The sequence below is a fragment of the Lygodium microphyllum genome, chromosome 9 (genome assembly GCF_053477565.2).
Source record: "Lygodium microphyllum isolate KBCC chromosome 9, Lygodium_microphyllum_v1.1.10, whole genome shotgun sequence".
Taxonomy (NCBI): Eukaryota; Viridiplantae; Streptophyta; class Polypodiopsida; order Schizaeales; family Lygodiaceae; genus Lygodium; species Lygodium microphyllum.
Window position 1 is genome coordinate 134,254,365 of NC_141143.1, and position 13,353 is coordinate 134,267,717.

The 13,353-nt window shown below is 39.8% G+C and overlaps 1 protein-coding gene across 3 annotated transcripts in view; it reads left to right on the top strand.

The window, feature by feature from the left end:
* The first annotated feature begins 2,610 nt into the window (after nucleotides 1–2,610).
* LOC148031609 (serine carboxypeptidase-like 42) overlaps nucleotides 2,611–13,353 on the top strand; it is an 88,751-nt gene continuing 78,008 nt past the window's right edge. For 2 of the 3 annotated variants that reach the window (XM_087685192.1, XM_087685194.1), the window contains exons 1-3: nucleotides 2,612–3,315; nucleotides 3,913–4,020; nucleotides 9,630–9,722. In XM_087685192.1, coding sequence (XP_087541318.1) covers nucleotides 3,066–3,315; nucleotides 3,913–4,020; nucleotides 9,630–9,722 — 451 coding nt within the window. In that variant the 5' untranslated portion in view covers nucleotides 2,612–3,065. Of the gene's footprint in view, nucleotides 3,316–3,912; nucleotides 4,021–9,629; nucleotides 9,723–13,353 lie in introns of all 3 variants that reach the window. The other variant, XM_087685195.1, reaches the window with a different exon arrangement.

Below are 13,353 nucleotides of genomic sequence, written 5' to 3' on the forward strand. Positions count from 1 at the left end.
TTAGTCGGAGACTCTCTACATGCATTGCCATACATCAACATAAATATTTTTGAAACTAATGCCACTTCTATTCCCACCAATCCTCTCCCCCTTTACGAACCACTCAACTAGTTGGCCAAGTTCACAAGCATGTTCATTTCAACCTCTCACTATTGGCAACTTTTGACTATTTTTTGTCTTGCCATTAAGGCATGGCATACATCCCCCTTGGCCATCCATCAAGGCTAATGGACGTTAGTCTTTAAAAGTCACATCCATAATTTCAATTACATGTAAAGGTCTCATCTCATCATTCAATGCTCTTTGATATAGAGATCATATTTTGTTCTTTTATTAGACTTCTTTTCATTCAATGCTTTTTACCCTCGGGTAAGTTACTCATGAATATATGTGTGCATCATGTGGGTTCAAATTAAGGTATTTTTTAAATACCATTTTTATACATTTTTTACATATAGAATAGTGTAATACAAAGGGGTTATTTACAAATTGAATAGAAAAGGGTTATATTTTATTCAAGAAAATTTCATAGATAAAGATATTTATAAATAGGCCTTGAACACACATGATGTACAGGATATAAATATAGTAACTTCCCTGAGTTTTACCTATCGTTACATATTACTTTTGGCTTCCACATTTTGAAAGGATCATGGTTATTGTTGCAGAGTATCATCGTGCCATTTATTTCCTTCTCTTTATATGTGGTAGGACCATAGCCAGTATTTGGATCTTGCTGGGCTCACCATTTATAAATGCACACCATATCCCTTATTAAGCCAAAGCCATTTAGGTTAATAGAGATAAAGTATTTGAAAGCTCACCTAGTAGCATTTGGTGGGTTGCCAAGTATTTAAGGTTTTTTCTTATTTTTCTAGTCTTTCAAGTTTTTTACTTAATTTCTATTAATAGCTAACTAACTATTTAATGTGATGGATTTGATCCTTCCTCTTCATCTACAGCAATTAAAAGTAGAGACCTTATCCATTAAAATCGATACAAGATATGATGTTGTAATTCACTTTCTTTGTGATTCAATCCTTTTGTCCATTTTCTTTTATCATTTTTACTTCCACACATTTCTTCTTACTTGCACATTCTAGTGAGGATCATAAATCCTATTCACATTAAATTTCTTTACTCTATATTTCTCTCCATCTTGAAGGGCTATAGCTAATCTTTGGCTCTCATTTCTTACTTTGCCAACCATTTAGTATGATGACTACATCAACCACATCTTTTCATTTACTTCTCATGCATGTAAAGGCATTACTTGTCTTCCTCTTCACTCTATTTTAATGGATAATTTTCATTGGTCTTTGTTACATGTTGCCTTTTCACTTTAAAGTTTTACAAGGGAAGAGGCTCTTCTTTGCATGGACTCATACACTTTTTTGTTGTTTCTATCAAAGGATAGTTTATGGGCATACATGCACCTTAATGAGCCAAAACTAATCAAGTTTGGTAAAGATTAGTCTTTAATATGTAGCTTTTAACTGGCAATGAGGCATGCTAGCATTTTTAAGACTTTTAGGTCGTGCTTTTGTGGGTTATTCTTCAACTTTGTAATTGATAAGCATGCACTTATAGAATGGTTTCAATCATTCTACCATTGAATACTCTTCGAGATACTTAAAGATCTTTGGTCTTCTTATTGACCTCCTTTTTCTTTCCACGCTAGTCTTTTATAACTTTTTTCTGAAGCTCTCCCTTTTAATTTATGGGATCATTGTCTTTGGTAGTACTCCTCCCCTATCACATTGTCAATCACATGATAAACATGACTCCTTGATGTTCCTAGGGATTTCAAGTATTCTCACTGACTTGATGTTCCTAGGTATTTCAATATGAACAATATATATCATGTTTCGAACTTGTTATTGTTAATTGAGTAATCCGTTATTGAAGTTCCAAGTAAGACTCAATATTCAAGGGCTCCATGAACTTGGTGGTATTAATTTTTTTTGTTTTTCTCCTCTGCATAAAAACATCTATCATATCCCATCACGATGTTAGAAATTTGTTGCTTACTTTTTGTTTACTATCAAGAAAAGCGTATTTTTCAAAAGATTAAAGGATTTCTTTTACAATCCATAAAGAATTTTCCATAAATGTAAGTGTTATATATTTACAACTCTTAATACAATTTCTATTGCATTTTACAATAATATCTGTTCACATGGTATTCTCTATGTTTTGAATCTCTTTATCTTTAGATACGACGAGAATTAAAAAATAACGACCAATGTTCGGCTCTTTTATATTTTCTTCGTGTCTGTACAGTAAGGGACCATAGCTAATTCTCAATTAAGTGTTCTTCTCTTGAAGTAATGCCAACCCATTGGGTTTTAGCTAAGGCATTTAGGAGCTTTAGCACATAGTCTTCCCTTGGGGGGAGGGAGGGCTTAAGTGATTTCACATTCTTCTTTTTTTTTCTTGTTGAGTTGGAGGAAATTTAGATTAAGTTGTAAAATAATTGGAATACCAAATTCAAAAACAGCAACGACAAAATATTGGTTTACATGGATGTTGTGTATACATACACGTGTGTGTCTGCACATATAGCTAGTAGATGTATATATATATAAGTAACTCCGAGGAGAGGGGGTAGAAGAGACGAGGCCTGGTGCAGGTTCTTCCTATTTCCATGGCCGATTCTGAATTTTGCCTGAGGCAGGAAGGGGCAGGAAGTTATGGCGGTGGAGGTGGGCAGGGGTTGCGGTAACATTGCTGGTCAAGTCTTTTGGTCTTTGTAGAATTATCTAATCTCATTGGGGTTGCATTAGAGGAAAGGGAGCCTAATGAGTATATTTAGCCGCTTGTAGCCTTCGTCTCATTGCCAAAGAAATTCAAGTTTACAGCCATGGAGGTAGCTGCTGCGCACACACAGAGAGGAAGCTGAGAAGGGAGAGGGAGCGTCATTAATGACATGGGTGGGGGCTCTTAATGTGATATAGTGATGGTGCAGGCCGCATGGGGGAATCAAAGATGGGCTAACATCATAGAGCTAGCAATATAAATTGGACATAGATATTGCAGGAGGCTGTGGTACTGAGAGGAAGAGAATGATGAATTGCATGAGGGTTTTCATCAATATACTGGTGGTGGCGGTGGTGGTGGTGGTGGTGCATACTGTGGAAGGGACCCCGGCTGAGGACCTCATCAGGCAGCTCCCCGGGCAGCCCCCGGTGCCGTTCCGCCAGTACGCCGGCTACGTCACGGTTGACGCTGCATCCGGGCGTGCTCTCTTCTACTACTTTGTGGAGGCTCAATCCAGCCCTCATACAAAGCCCCTCACCCTGTGGCTCAATGGAGGTAATGTAACATGGCTAATCCACCCACGTAGTATGAATCTGACTTCAGTTCCATCAAACTGTTCAGGTTATACCTCAATTCCAGCTATAATCTGAATCTGCCAATTCATCAGTGATTGCCATAATCGCAGCTGACCTGATCTCAATTCAATCAATAGCGCTGTCAGAATCCCAGATCATCTGATGCCAATTCAATCACTCAGGCTGCCATACATTCCTTCCTGCATTTTGATATCTCAGCTAACTAACCATCTTCTGTCTCACGATTAATTAACCATGCTGCAAATGTGGTTAATTAGCTCAGCAGCCTGGAGCTGGACCATCTGCATGCACCTAACCAAGTGATGGCTGTAATTAAAACACTGCTTACCATCTGCATGCCATGAAATAAGCGGTGGCTGTGATTGGAGTGTTTCAGGGACCATCCGAGATAATTAAATCGGAGAGAGAGTGATAATGTAATTATACTGGATTGTGCCAGAGAAATTGGCTTTGATTAGCGCTAGGCATGTGAGATTAATAGGGAGGGATTATGGACTGAACTTGCACTAATCGGGTGAGATTAAGGATGGGTGATGGATTGAATGGATTGTTGCAGGGCCGGGGTGCTCGTCGGTGGGGAATGGAGCGTTTGAGGAGCTGGGGCCGTTCTTCCCGAACGGCTATGGCAGGGGGCTCACTCGCAACAAGCATTCGTGGAACAGAGGCAAGTCTAGTCTCTCTCTGATGATTGATGAATGAATGGATGAGAGAGAGAGAGAGAGAAAGAGGAGCTCTTTCTACCAACCTCTCTGTCTGCTTCCTCTCATTGTTGAATGTGCCCATGACAGCGGCGTCTTTCTCTGACTTTCCTCTCTGTTTATAAAACTAGGCGCTGCCACGCTGCCACCGGGAGAGAGAGAGAGAGAGAGAGAGAGAGAGACCTTATTTCTAGCTTCAGGAGGGAAATATTATATATATATATATATATCGGAGAGATGAGAGAGAGAGAGAAAGTTTGTGTGTGTGTGTCTCTGTTTGTGTTTTTCTAGCTTGAGAGAGAGAGAGAGAGAGAGAGAGAGAGAGAGAGAGAGGGAGTTATTCTAGCTTTAGGATGAAAAATGTAGAAAAAGGAGAATACAATATAAAGAGTATTAAGGGGAGGATTATACTCTAGATTCTAATAAAAAGAAGAGAGTTTTTACATTGTAGGACAGAATTTGAATGCCTTAAGAGATATCTCCCATTGGGTAGATTACATTTCTATTCCACCCTTACTTCACACTTGCTCTCATAGGGAAGATTCTAAAGATGCATTAAGAGATATCTCCCATAGGCTAGATTTCTCTATTCCTCTTTGTGAGCTCACACTTGCTCTAAAACCTTTCAGGTGGTAGCTTATCAAAAAGCCGCAAAGGGAAATTTCCCATTGGGTAGATTGTACTAGTAAAACTTTTTTTTATTTCTTGCATTTTAGAAAAAGGAGATATCTGTAGTTATCCAACCAAGCATGCGCATGGACGCATGTACTCCCCCAACAAAAAGGAGGAAGAAGATTCCAAGCAAAGTTTTGTACTCTTTTGTTATTGGTGCTCAATTCAAGTGACACAATTGACTCTTATGGATGCCAATAGGTATTTGGGTCTTGTCATATACTAGTGAACATGGTATATTTCACATGCCTTGGGTTTTTATGTGAACATTGGTTTGAAATCAAGGTGAAGGGGCCAATGGGAGACATCTAACAATCCCCCACAATATCTTTTATTTATTTACATTCCATAGCAAAAAAACCAGGGAATCTTAAATATCTTAATTAAGTAGGCCTAGTTACTAAATAATGAAGGGTTTATAGAAGAGCAACCATGCGGAGCCAATCGAGTGACACTATATCATGTATTGTGTTAAGGTTTTACAAAATCTAAAATATAGAAAAGGTATCTCACATTAAACTTATGTATAATACATAAGTATTAGTTTAAGGTTGCTAAACAACATGCATCTTGTTGTCCAAAATTGTCACTAAATTGGGATGGGGTGCATTTCGCTTTTTGGGGGGGGGGGGGGGGGGGGGTCACTTTATTGGCCCCTTTACTTTATATTTAAGAGCTAAAAGTACACACTCATAACAGATATATCAAAGTCGACTTTGCTTTAAGGAATGAGACAATTTTGTTTTAACTCTCCTAAATGACCCTTAGAGCACCAAAACAACTTTCAAAGACCTATCTCCATCTGTGTCATTTCCATATCTTGATACATTATGATCCCTAGCATTTCTGATGACCCCAATCCTTTTTAATCACCATAGGACAGTTGAGTACTTTGATTAGCATACATGATGACCAAATTCTTCCTAATCCCAAGAGCTTTGATTATTTCCCAAAGCCTCCACAACTCCTTACTCATGTCACCTTTGCTGCCTAGGAGAACTCGCTTACATCGATGGTGCAATGGAAACTTGATCTAAACATAGATTTCTCAAATCTTTGTCATATCGGACATGTTGCCCCTCATTCCCAAAAGTTGTGGTAGATATTCTCTCTTTTCCTACTACACAAAACCTAGAAAGGAGAGAACCAAGAGAGACCTTACTAAACTTTCCAATCTAATCCTTTGTAGGCAAGCTTTCATATCGTGTTACTGCCAATCACACAAGGAAATGGCACCCCATGTCTTAATTATGTCAATCAAGTCTATGAGAATACTGAACAAGAAGGCAACAATTAACAATTTAAGATTCAATGTAATTTTTTAAATGTGCTATCAAATTTGTGGAAGCACTTGATGTGTATAAAGCCACAAAATTTAAGATTCTAAAGATGCATTAAGAGATATCTCCCATAGGCTAGATTTCTCTATTCCTCTTTGTGAGCTCACACTTGCTCTAAAACCTTTCAGGTGGTAGCTTATCAAAAATCCGCAACGGGAAATTTCCCATTGGGTAGATTGTACTAGTAAAACTTTTTTTTATTTCTTGCATTTTAGAAAAAGGAGATATCTGTAGTTATCCAACCAAGCATGCGCATGGACGCATGTACTCCCCCAACAAAAAGGAGGAAGAAGATTCCAAGCAAAGTTTTGTACTCTTTTGTTATTGGTGCTCAATTCAAGTGACACAATTGACTCTTATGGATGCCAATAGGTATTTGGGTCTTGTCATATACTAGTGAACATGGTATATGCAACAATTAACAATTTAAGATTCAATGTAATTTTTTAAATGTGCTATCAAATTTGTGGAAGCACTTGACGTGTATAAAGCCACAAAACATGCATGGTAGCTAGCAAGTCAAGCATGCCAAATATGATTTCACTTCCTTTTCCCCCATTCGTACCATGTCTAATGTGTTTTTGATGATCCCATGTGTCACTTAAACTACAAGCTTGAGATGAATGTGCCATTATGCCATCAGAGTTGTTCTCATGAGCCCAAAATCAATTGCTAGTTTCCTAATCTAATCTTAGGTCACATGGAAGTGGAGTATAGGAGCCAAATTACAACTAGTTGTCGTGTCACAACACGAGAGGGGGGGTCTACTCAACTTGCAGCCACTCGAGAAAAAATAAGTGGACCACAATCTCATTTTCCATTCACAAATGTTTAAGTGGCTCATGTTTTTATGCATGGTTGTATCTTATTGCTACTTCTCCCTTTATTCCGTTTGAGAGCTTTTGTGTATGTGTACCTACAATAAATGTACTCTAAAGATTTAGTGATGCCTTTTGAGGACCCAATGCTCTTCAAAGAAAAATATAAGGTATTTACTCTCTTTGGTTCATTAAGAGGTTATCAATTGACATGTTCTAGAAGGTACATCTAGCACAAATTTAAAGTGTCAAACAACATTGTTAGGTGGGTTTTTATTTTTAGCACTCAAATTGGGCTACTAATGGTAATGGTGCATTTACAAACAAAAGAGCAAGCGATTGAGTGCGGAAGCCTTAGAAAATAATAGAGCACCAAGTGTCTTAACAAAGTTTATCTACTAGATGTATGGTGTCATTTAGGAGTAGATTGTGGATTTAGAGCTTAAGAGATTGGTTAGGAAAGCTTAGAGCTCATATGTACCACATGTATCAATTTGTCATGGTTAGCACAAATCTACTATTCATTTTAAATGCTGAGATTGTGGATTTAGAGCTTAAGAGATTGGTTAGGAAAGCTTAGAGCTCATATGTACCACATATATCAATTTGTCATGGTTAGCACAAATGTACTACTATTCATTTTAAATTTTAAAAAGTATATTATATACGTTGTTAGTGGAAATTCTGAGTTGAGTAAATTGTTTCAAATTTAGGTCATGATTCATACATTTACAATATGTAATTTTTCTAACTCATATTCAAGTTTTTGTAAAAACTAATGATGTAAAGTGAAACCTTATGTGTAGTTATCACTTATTAAAGTTTTTAAAGAAGGCTTTTGCTTTTCTTACCAACAATATACCAAGTCATTATCTTTCTAGTGGCATCGAACAAGAAAATCATTGGATGCCTTGAACCTTCCACAAGGTCGTTCACTTAAAAAGCTCGTAGAATAAAGAAAAGATTCCCGAATCTGCCGAGAGGTTCCGCACGTGGCAAAAATCATCTGTTAGCACGTGGGCAGTCTTGCAATTTGTACGCTCCATTTGTGGATATGCAAAGTACGGGCACAGCACCATTCATGAGCACCCGCCTTGTCAATTTAGTGCTTAATTATAGTCAATTACGATTGAGCTTAGTTACACTCAAAAATTGAGCTTTTCAATGATTGAGCTTAATTATAGTCAAGCTGAGGTGACAAGAACTAGCCCAGCGCAGGCAGAAATCTGATTTTGACTGGAAGATCTTCCAACACCAAATGATGCTTTCAAAGACAAGAATTTGGAATTACTGAACCTTGTCTGTAACCAGCAATATTATGGGTGGTTGTGGACCCAAATACAGTTAGTGCATCTTTCGTGCAGGCTCCTTTCTTGTATGATACGAAAGAGTCGTTCGTGCAGCTTGTGCAACACTTTGTGCTCTATCCTGTTTATGTGTCTAAGCAAAAGACGAGCATAAGAATATGCATCGGGACACCCATCTTGCTGGAGCCATTAGATCACTTTGCCCCTTTTCTCCCCTAATGGCATCTTTAGCATGAGATGTGGTGCAGTATCCAAGGCTTTTCCCATATCTATCCAGTCCATAAATTATGCGAACTCAATGGCAATGCACACATGAGAGATAGTGGGACTGGAAAGGGGGAGGAGGAGATTGGAGACGGAGAGCTGGATAATGAGTATCAGGAGGAGGGCCGTTGGGTACTAGCTCAATTTGGCAGTCGAGAGTCCAGCTGCCTCATTACATCCTGGCTAACCATTGTGATCACCTTGCAACGCCTCATAATGACCATGTTACATACAGCCTACTACCTCTTCGGCCATCCTTATAGGAGCTGTCATTTCTGTTCGATGTCCTCCCATGGATGCTGTGTGTTGGATGGGCATCTCGTTGACAAGTCCAGTGGTGCATGCTCACCTCATAACTTGTGAAGCTACCCTTTTGTTATCTGCATATTCATAGCACTAATGCATGAATGTGGCTCTTAAGTCATTATCTATAGCAATGCATTTGTTGATATGCATCTCAAACATGTGCTTTAGTGTCTTTTGATGACAAGGTTTTGAAACCAACATACATGAATGCCATCACATCCACCTCAAAACAATTTCAAGAAGGTTTCCATATTTTACATGCTTTCCATCAGTATAATTAGTTACCTTTGCTACCATGTTGTCAGGCACAATAGAGAAGCTATAAAATGGCCAAAATTTGCGTGCCTTTTTAGTTTTTTTTATTCTCTCATGTGCTTGACTTGTACATGGATTAGCCACGAGAATCCATTTAAAAAGAGAGACAGAAGCTCATGTAGTAGCCTTTTCATTGATGGGGGCACATGTAGTCGCCTTTTTATTGATGACCGGGCATTGATCTGCCCATGTGCATAATTTGTAACACATGTAAAGATTTTCTCCATTGCTTAGCCACAATTGCGGGGGACAACTCCAAATTGCCACAAAATACACGATCAAATCGATGACACATCTTTTATACTCAAAAGAAAGGAAACATCATAGACTTATCACTATCTAGACATGGCTAAACTATAAGTGTCTGGTTACAGTGTTTTGTGGTGCTTTATCAAATTTTGCTTGCAGTATCAAAACCCTTAATTCCTTAAATCCCCTGTATAAAAGAAATACCATACTGCTGTTTCACTAGCTAGAACTATACATAACCCACAAGCGTCCAGCTAGAGATTTTTTTGGGTACTGTGTAGACACATTCAATTTTTTCTTGCAGCATCAAATGTCTTATTCCTTGAGTCTCCTGCTGGAGTGGGCTTCTCCTATAGTAACACCACAGCTGATCTTACAACTAATGACCAGAAGACAGGTATTTAAGGTAGAGTGCTTTAATTCACTTCGGTATGTAGACTTGGCTGCATATTACTTAAATTTCATGGGGCATGTATTCTCAGAATATCTTTTGTTTTGTGTGTTGCTACACACTGGTATGTATATGAAGTGAACCAGAAGGACAGGCAATCACTGGTATGTATGTGAAGTGAACCAGAAGGACAGGCAATCACTGGTCTGGGCAGCAAGCTGTGAAGAAAATTTGATGGCAAGTAGCTGAAGCCAAAGGTTCCTAACTTTTCTTACAGGTGTGACACTTCGATTAAGGATGATCACTCTGCAGAACATGCAATTAAGCGATGGAGGTGGAAGATTGTGAGGAAAGGGATGCTCAAGCATATCGTAACTAGGGCACACTATGGCATGGGTATGGCATTTGACTCAGCCAAATAGCAAAGACATCAGCTAAGGCTCGGCAAAACCAGTTTGAGAAGAAGTGCCTTGTCAGTGTCATCAACCTTGGGAGTCGATTATATGGGTTGTCCCTCACTGAAGGGGGAGTCCCAGGCATTTCTTTCATCACCTAGGTGAAGGAGATCAACCTCGGGAGTCAATTATATGGGTTGTCCCTCACTGAAGGGGGGGTCCCAGGCATTTCTTTCATCGCCTAGGTGAAGGAGATCAAGGATAAGTTGGCAGCAGTCAAATCACCAACCGACGACATGCAGTCTGTACATACCTGCTTTAGTAACTTGCCACCATGATTCAAGCCTTTTAGCACTTCTTTTATAGTTGACCCGTGTGCTATGCCTCTCCAGTTTGAGCAGCTCTGCTTGAGAAGGAGCTGTGAAACCAGATCTTTCTTCCTAGTATAGGGAATAGGCACAAGCATTTGGAGCCAGCAAGAGGACAGCCAAGAAAAGTAAGTGTTCATATTGTGAAAGGGAGGCACATATTATGAAGATGTGTTGGAAATGGAAACAAGACAAGGCTCCAAGCAGAGCCAAGCACAAGTTGGCAGGCATGATTTTGATTCTTGTTCTACGAATGATGACACTTAGAAACCTTTGGAGACAGCAAAACCAGTGCCAGTAGGTGTAGTGGAACCCATGACCACGATTAGCCCTTTTAGTACTGGCATTGGCTCCCATGTTCCTTCCAAAGGGGAATGTGTTCTGATGAGGAGGTTTGACTCCTCATATCTTTTGCAGAGGTCTTCATCAGCAATTACCACTCTACAGCAACTGAGGCTAAGGATTTCTAGGGTATGAGACACTGGATGGGCTGCTTCCACATAGCTAGTTATAACAGTAGCAAGAGAGGCGACCTGCCCTAACCATTGTTCTTTGTCTTGGCCATTGTAAGTGATCTTGGCAGATATAGTACAGAAGTAAAAACTGCCAAAAGTAGACAGGCTTGTATTTGGCTTCATGATTCATGGTTGTGAAAAGTCATAGTTGGAACTAGGGACTTCTAAGCATCTCTGCTTGTGCCCGGAGTCTGGCCAGACATCTGAGTGCCTTTTTGGGCTTAGTGCCTGTATAATTAGTGGCCCTTATATTTGGGCGTCCAGCTACTTTTGGGAGCTCAGTTTCTCTTAATGCTTTGGTCTAGGGCCTTGGCCAATGTGCATAGAGGCAGGCAGCCTCTTGTGCTTATGGAGAGGGCCAAAAAATAAGTAGTTTATCACCAACTTTGATGGGTCTATCTGATAGCGTGAGATGGAGGATGGTAGTGAGAGAGACCATAGTAACATCAAAGCAAACTACAGCATTCTGATCCCCCACTTTGCCCCACACATGACATAGTTCTAAAGCATCTGTATTTGGTTGCTCACCAACAAGATTATGTACCATGCTAGCTGTAGTTTTTTGCTTATTGCCTTTTTGTAGAGTTTTTAGACTTACATTCTAGGCACTCATGTGATATATGCCCCTCTGGTTCACAAAGATAGCATTTGTTTCCGTAAGCCTTCCTTTCAATGACTTACTTGGCACTAGAAAATGACCTTTTGCCTTGCATGCCTTTTGAAAGAATGACTTAGACTAAGTCTTTGTTTTTGTTTTTTCCAAGAGAAGAAAAATCTATTAATAACGTCTCGAGAACGTCCCCTCAGGGAAAATTTAAGTACAAAGTAACTATGCAGAAAGTGTCTAAGTACATTACAAGTACAATGGTTCTCTGAACAACCTATCTGGTGGGCTATGATGCTATACCATCTTGGGGGGAGAGTCATATGGAAAAAAGTTCATGAGTCTCAGATCTAGAAGAAGATGTCTCTTCTCCTCCTCTTCCTCCTCATCCTGTCAGATCCTCCTTGCAGCCTCTCCTATCTCTTCTGGAGAGTGTGGATGATCTTTGTCTAAATCCTCGAAAGAGGCTTGGCTGTATCCTGAAGCATGGTTATACCTTGTGGTCTAGATGTACCAAGCTATAATACAAGCAATCAATGCCCATCTATGATAGTGTTCCTTAGTCATGCTTGCAAAAATTTTGGAGTGGAAATCCTACTCAAATGCTGTCCAATAATGAGGAAAGACCGTCTCCCTTGAACATCCTCATATCTGCATGCTGAAAATTCTGGAGTGGAAATCCTGCTCAAATGCTGTCCAATAATGAGGAGAGACCATCTCCCTTGAATATCCTCATATCTACATGTTGGGTCTCTATTGTGACCCAAGCTACAACCTCCTAGGTCATGACCCTGGTCTCTGCTGTGCTGTGGAATGTGATGCTAAGGGTTCTCTTCCAAACCTCTTGAGCTCTGGAACAATCCCATAGGCAATGTCTTTATGTCTCCTTTGACTCACCACATCTCGCACATTCTAGTAGGTCTTTGTTGTATCCAAGCCAAGTGACAACTGCTAAGCTCTTGTGGGCTAATAGCCATAGGAAGAGGGATACTAGGCCTAAAGCTCTATCTAGCCTCCTTCAAAAGTCTAAATTAAAGACATGCTTTCTGAGATGCCCTGTTTGTGCCAATGGAAGGCGGCTGCTAGCTGTACTATGATCCTATGCATTTGTATCCTTCTCGTGAGCCTAGTAGTATAACCAAAGAAGGCTACATCACATGGTCTATTAAGAATGGGATCTCTCCATATCAACTCTCTTGGATCCCATTCGAGTTTGTAAGGGCCTCCTCTAATAAGCCCAATATCTCCATCCATCTATAAGGTCATTGGGTTTGGGTCAGTTTGGGTCAATCTGCCACTCTCTCTCAAAGTGTGCACTCACTCTGATCCTCTGTCTAGCACATCCTATGAACTTTGTGATCCTCTTGTTGGAGGTATCCATCCTCCATCAAAAAAGTGAATGCCCTGTCTTTGCTAGTCACAACTACTAGTAGAATGTCCCCTTTGGAATAGAGACCAACCTAGGTGTGAGAATTGTGTGTGTCCATTTGCCACTTAGGAGGTAGACCCACTGTCATAGCCTTAATCATAGCCCTAGGCCGTGTGAGACCCTATAGTCTCTTATCTTTGAATCTTCTATGGTGGCTCTTGAAATGTGAACCAATCTCCTACTGAGGCGGCGACGTGTAAAAAGAACCTCCCTCAAGATAGAAAAGTCCTTTGTTTAAGGGTGTGACCCAAATCTAACCTTAAATGGTGATTGAAGAGAAGAGACTACATCCTCTTCTCTTCGGGTGTAGTTGTTGGTCACTAATG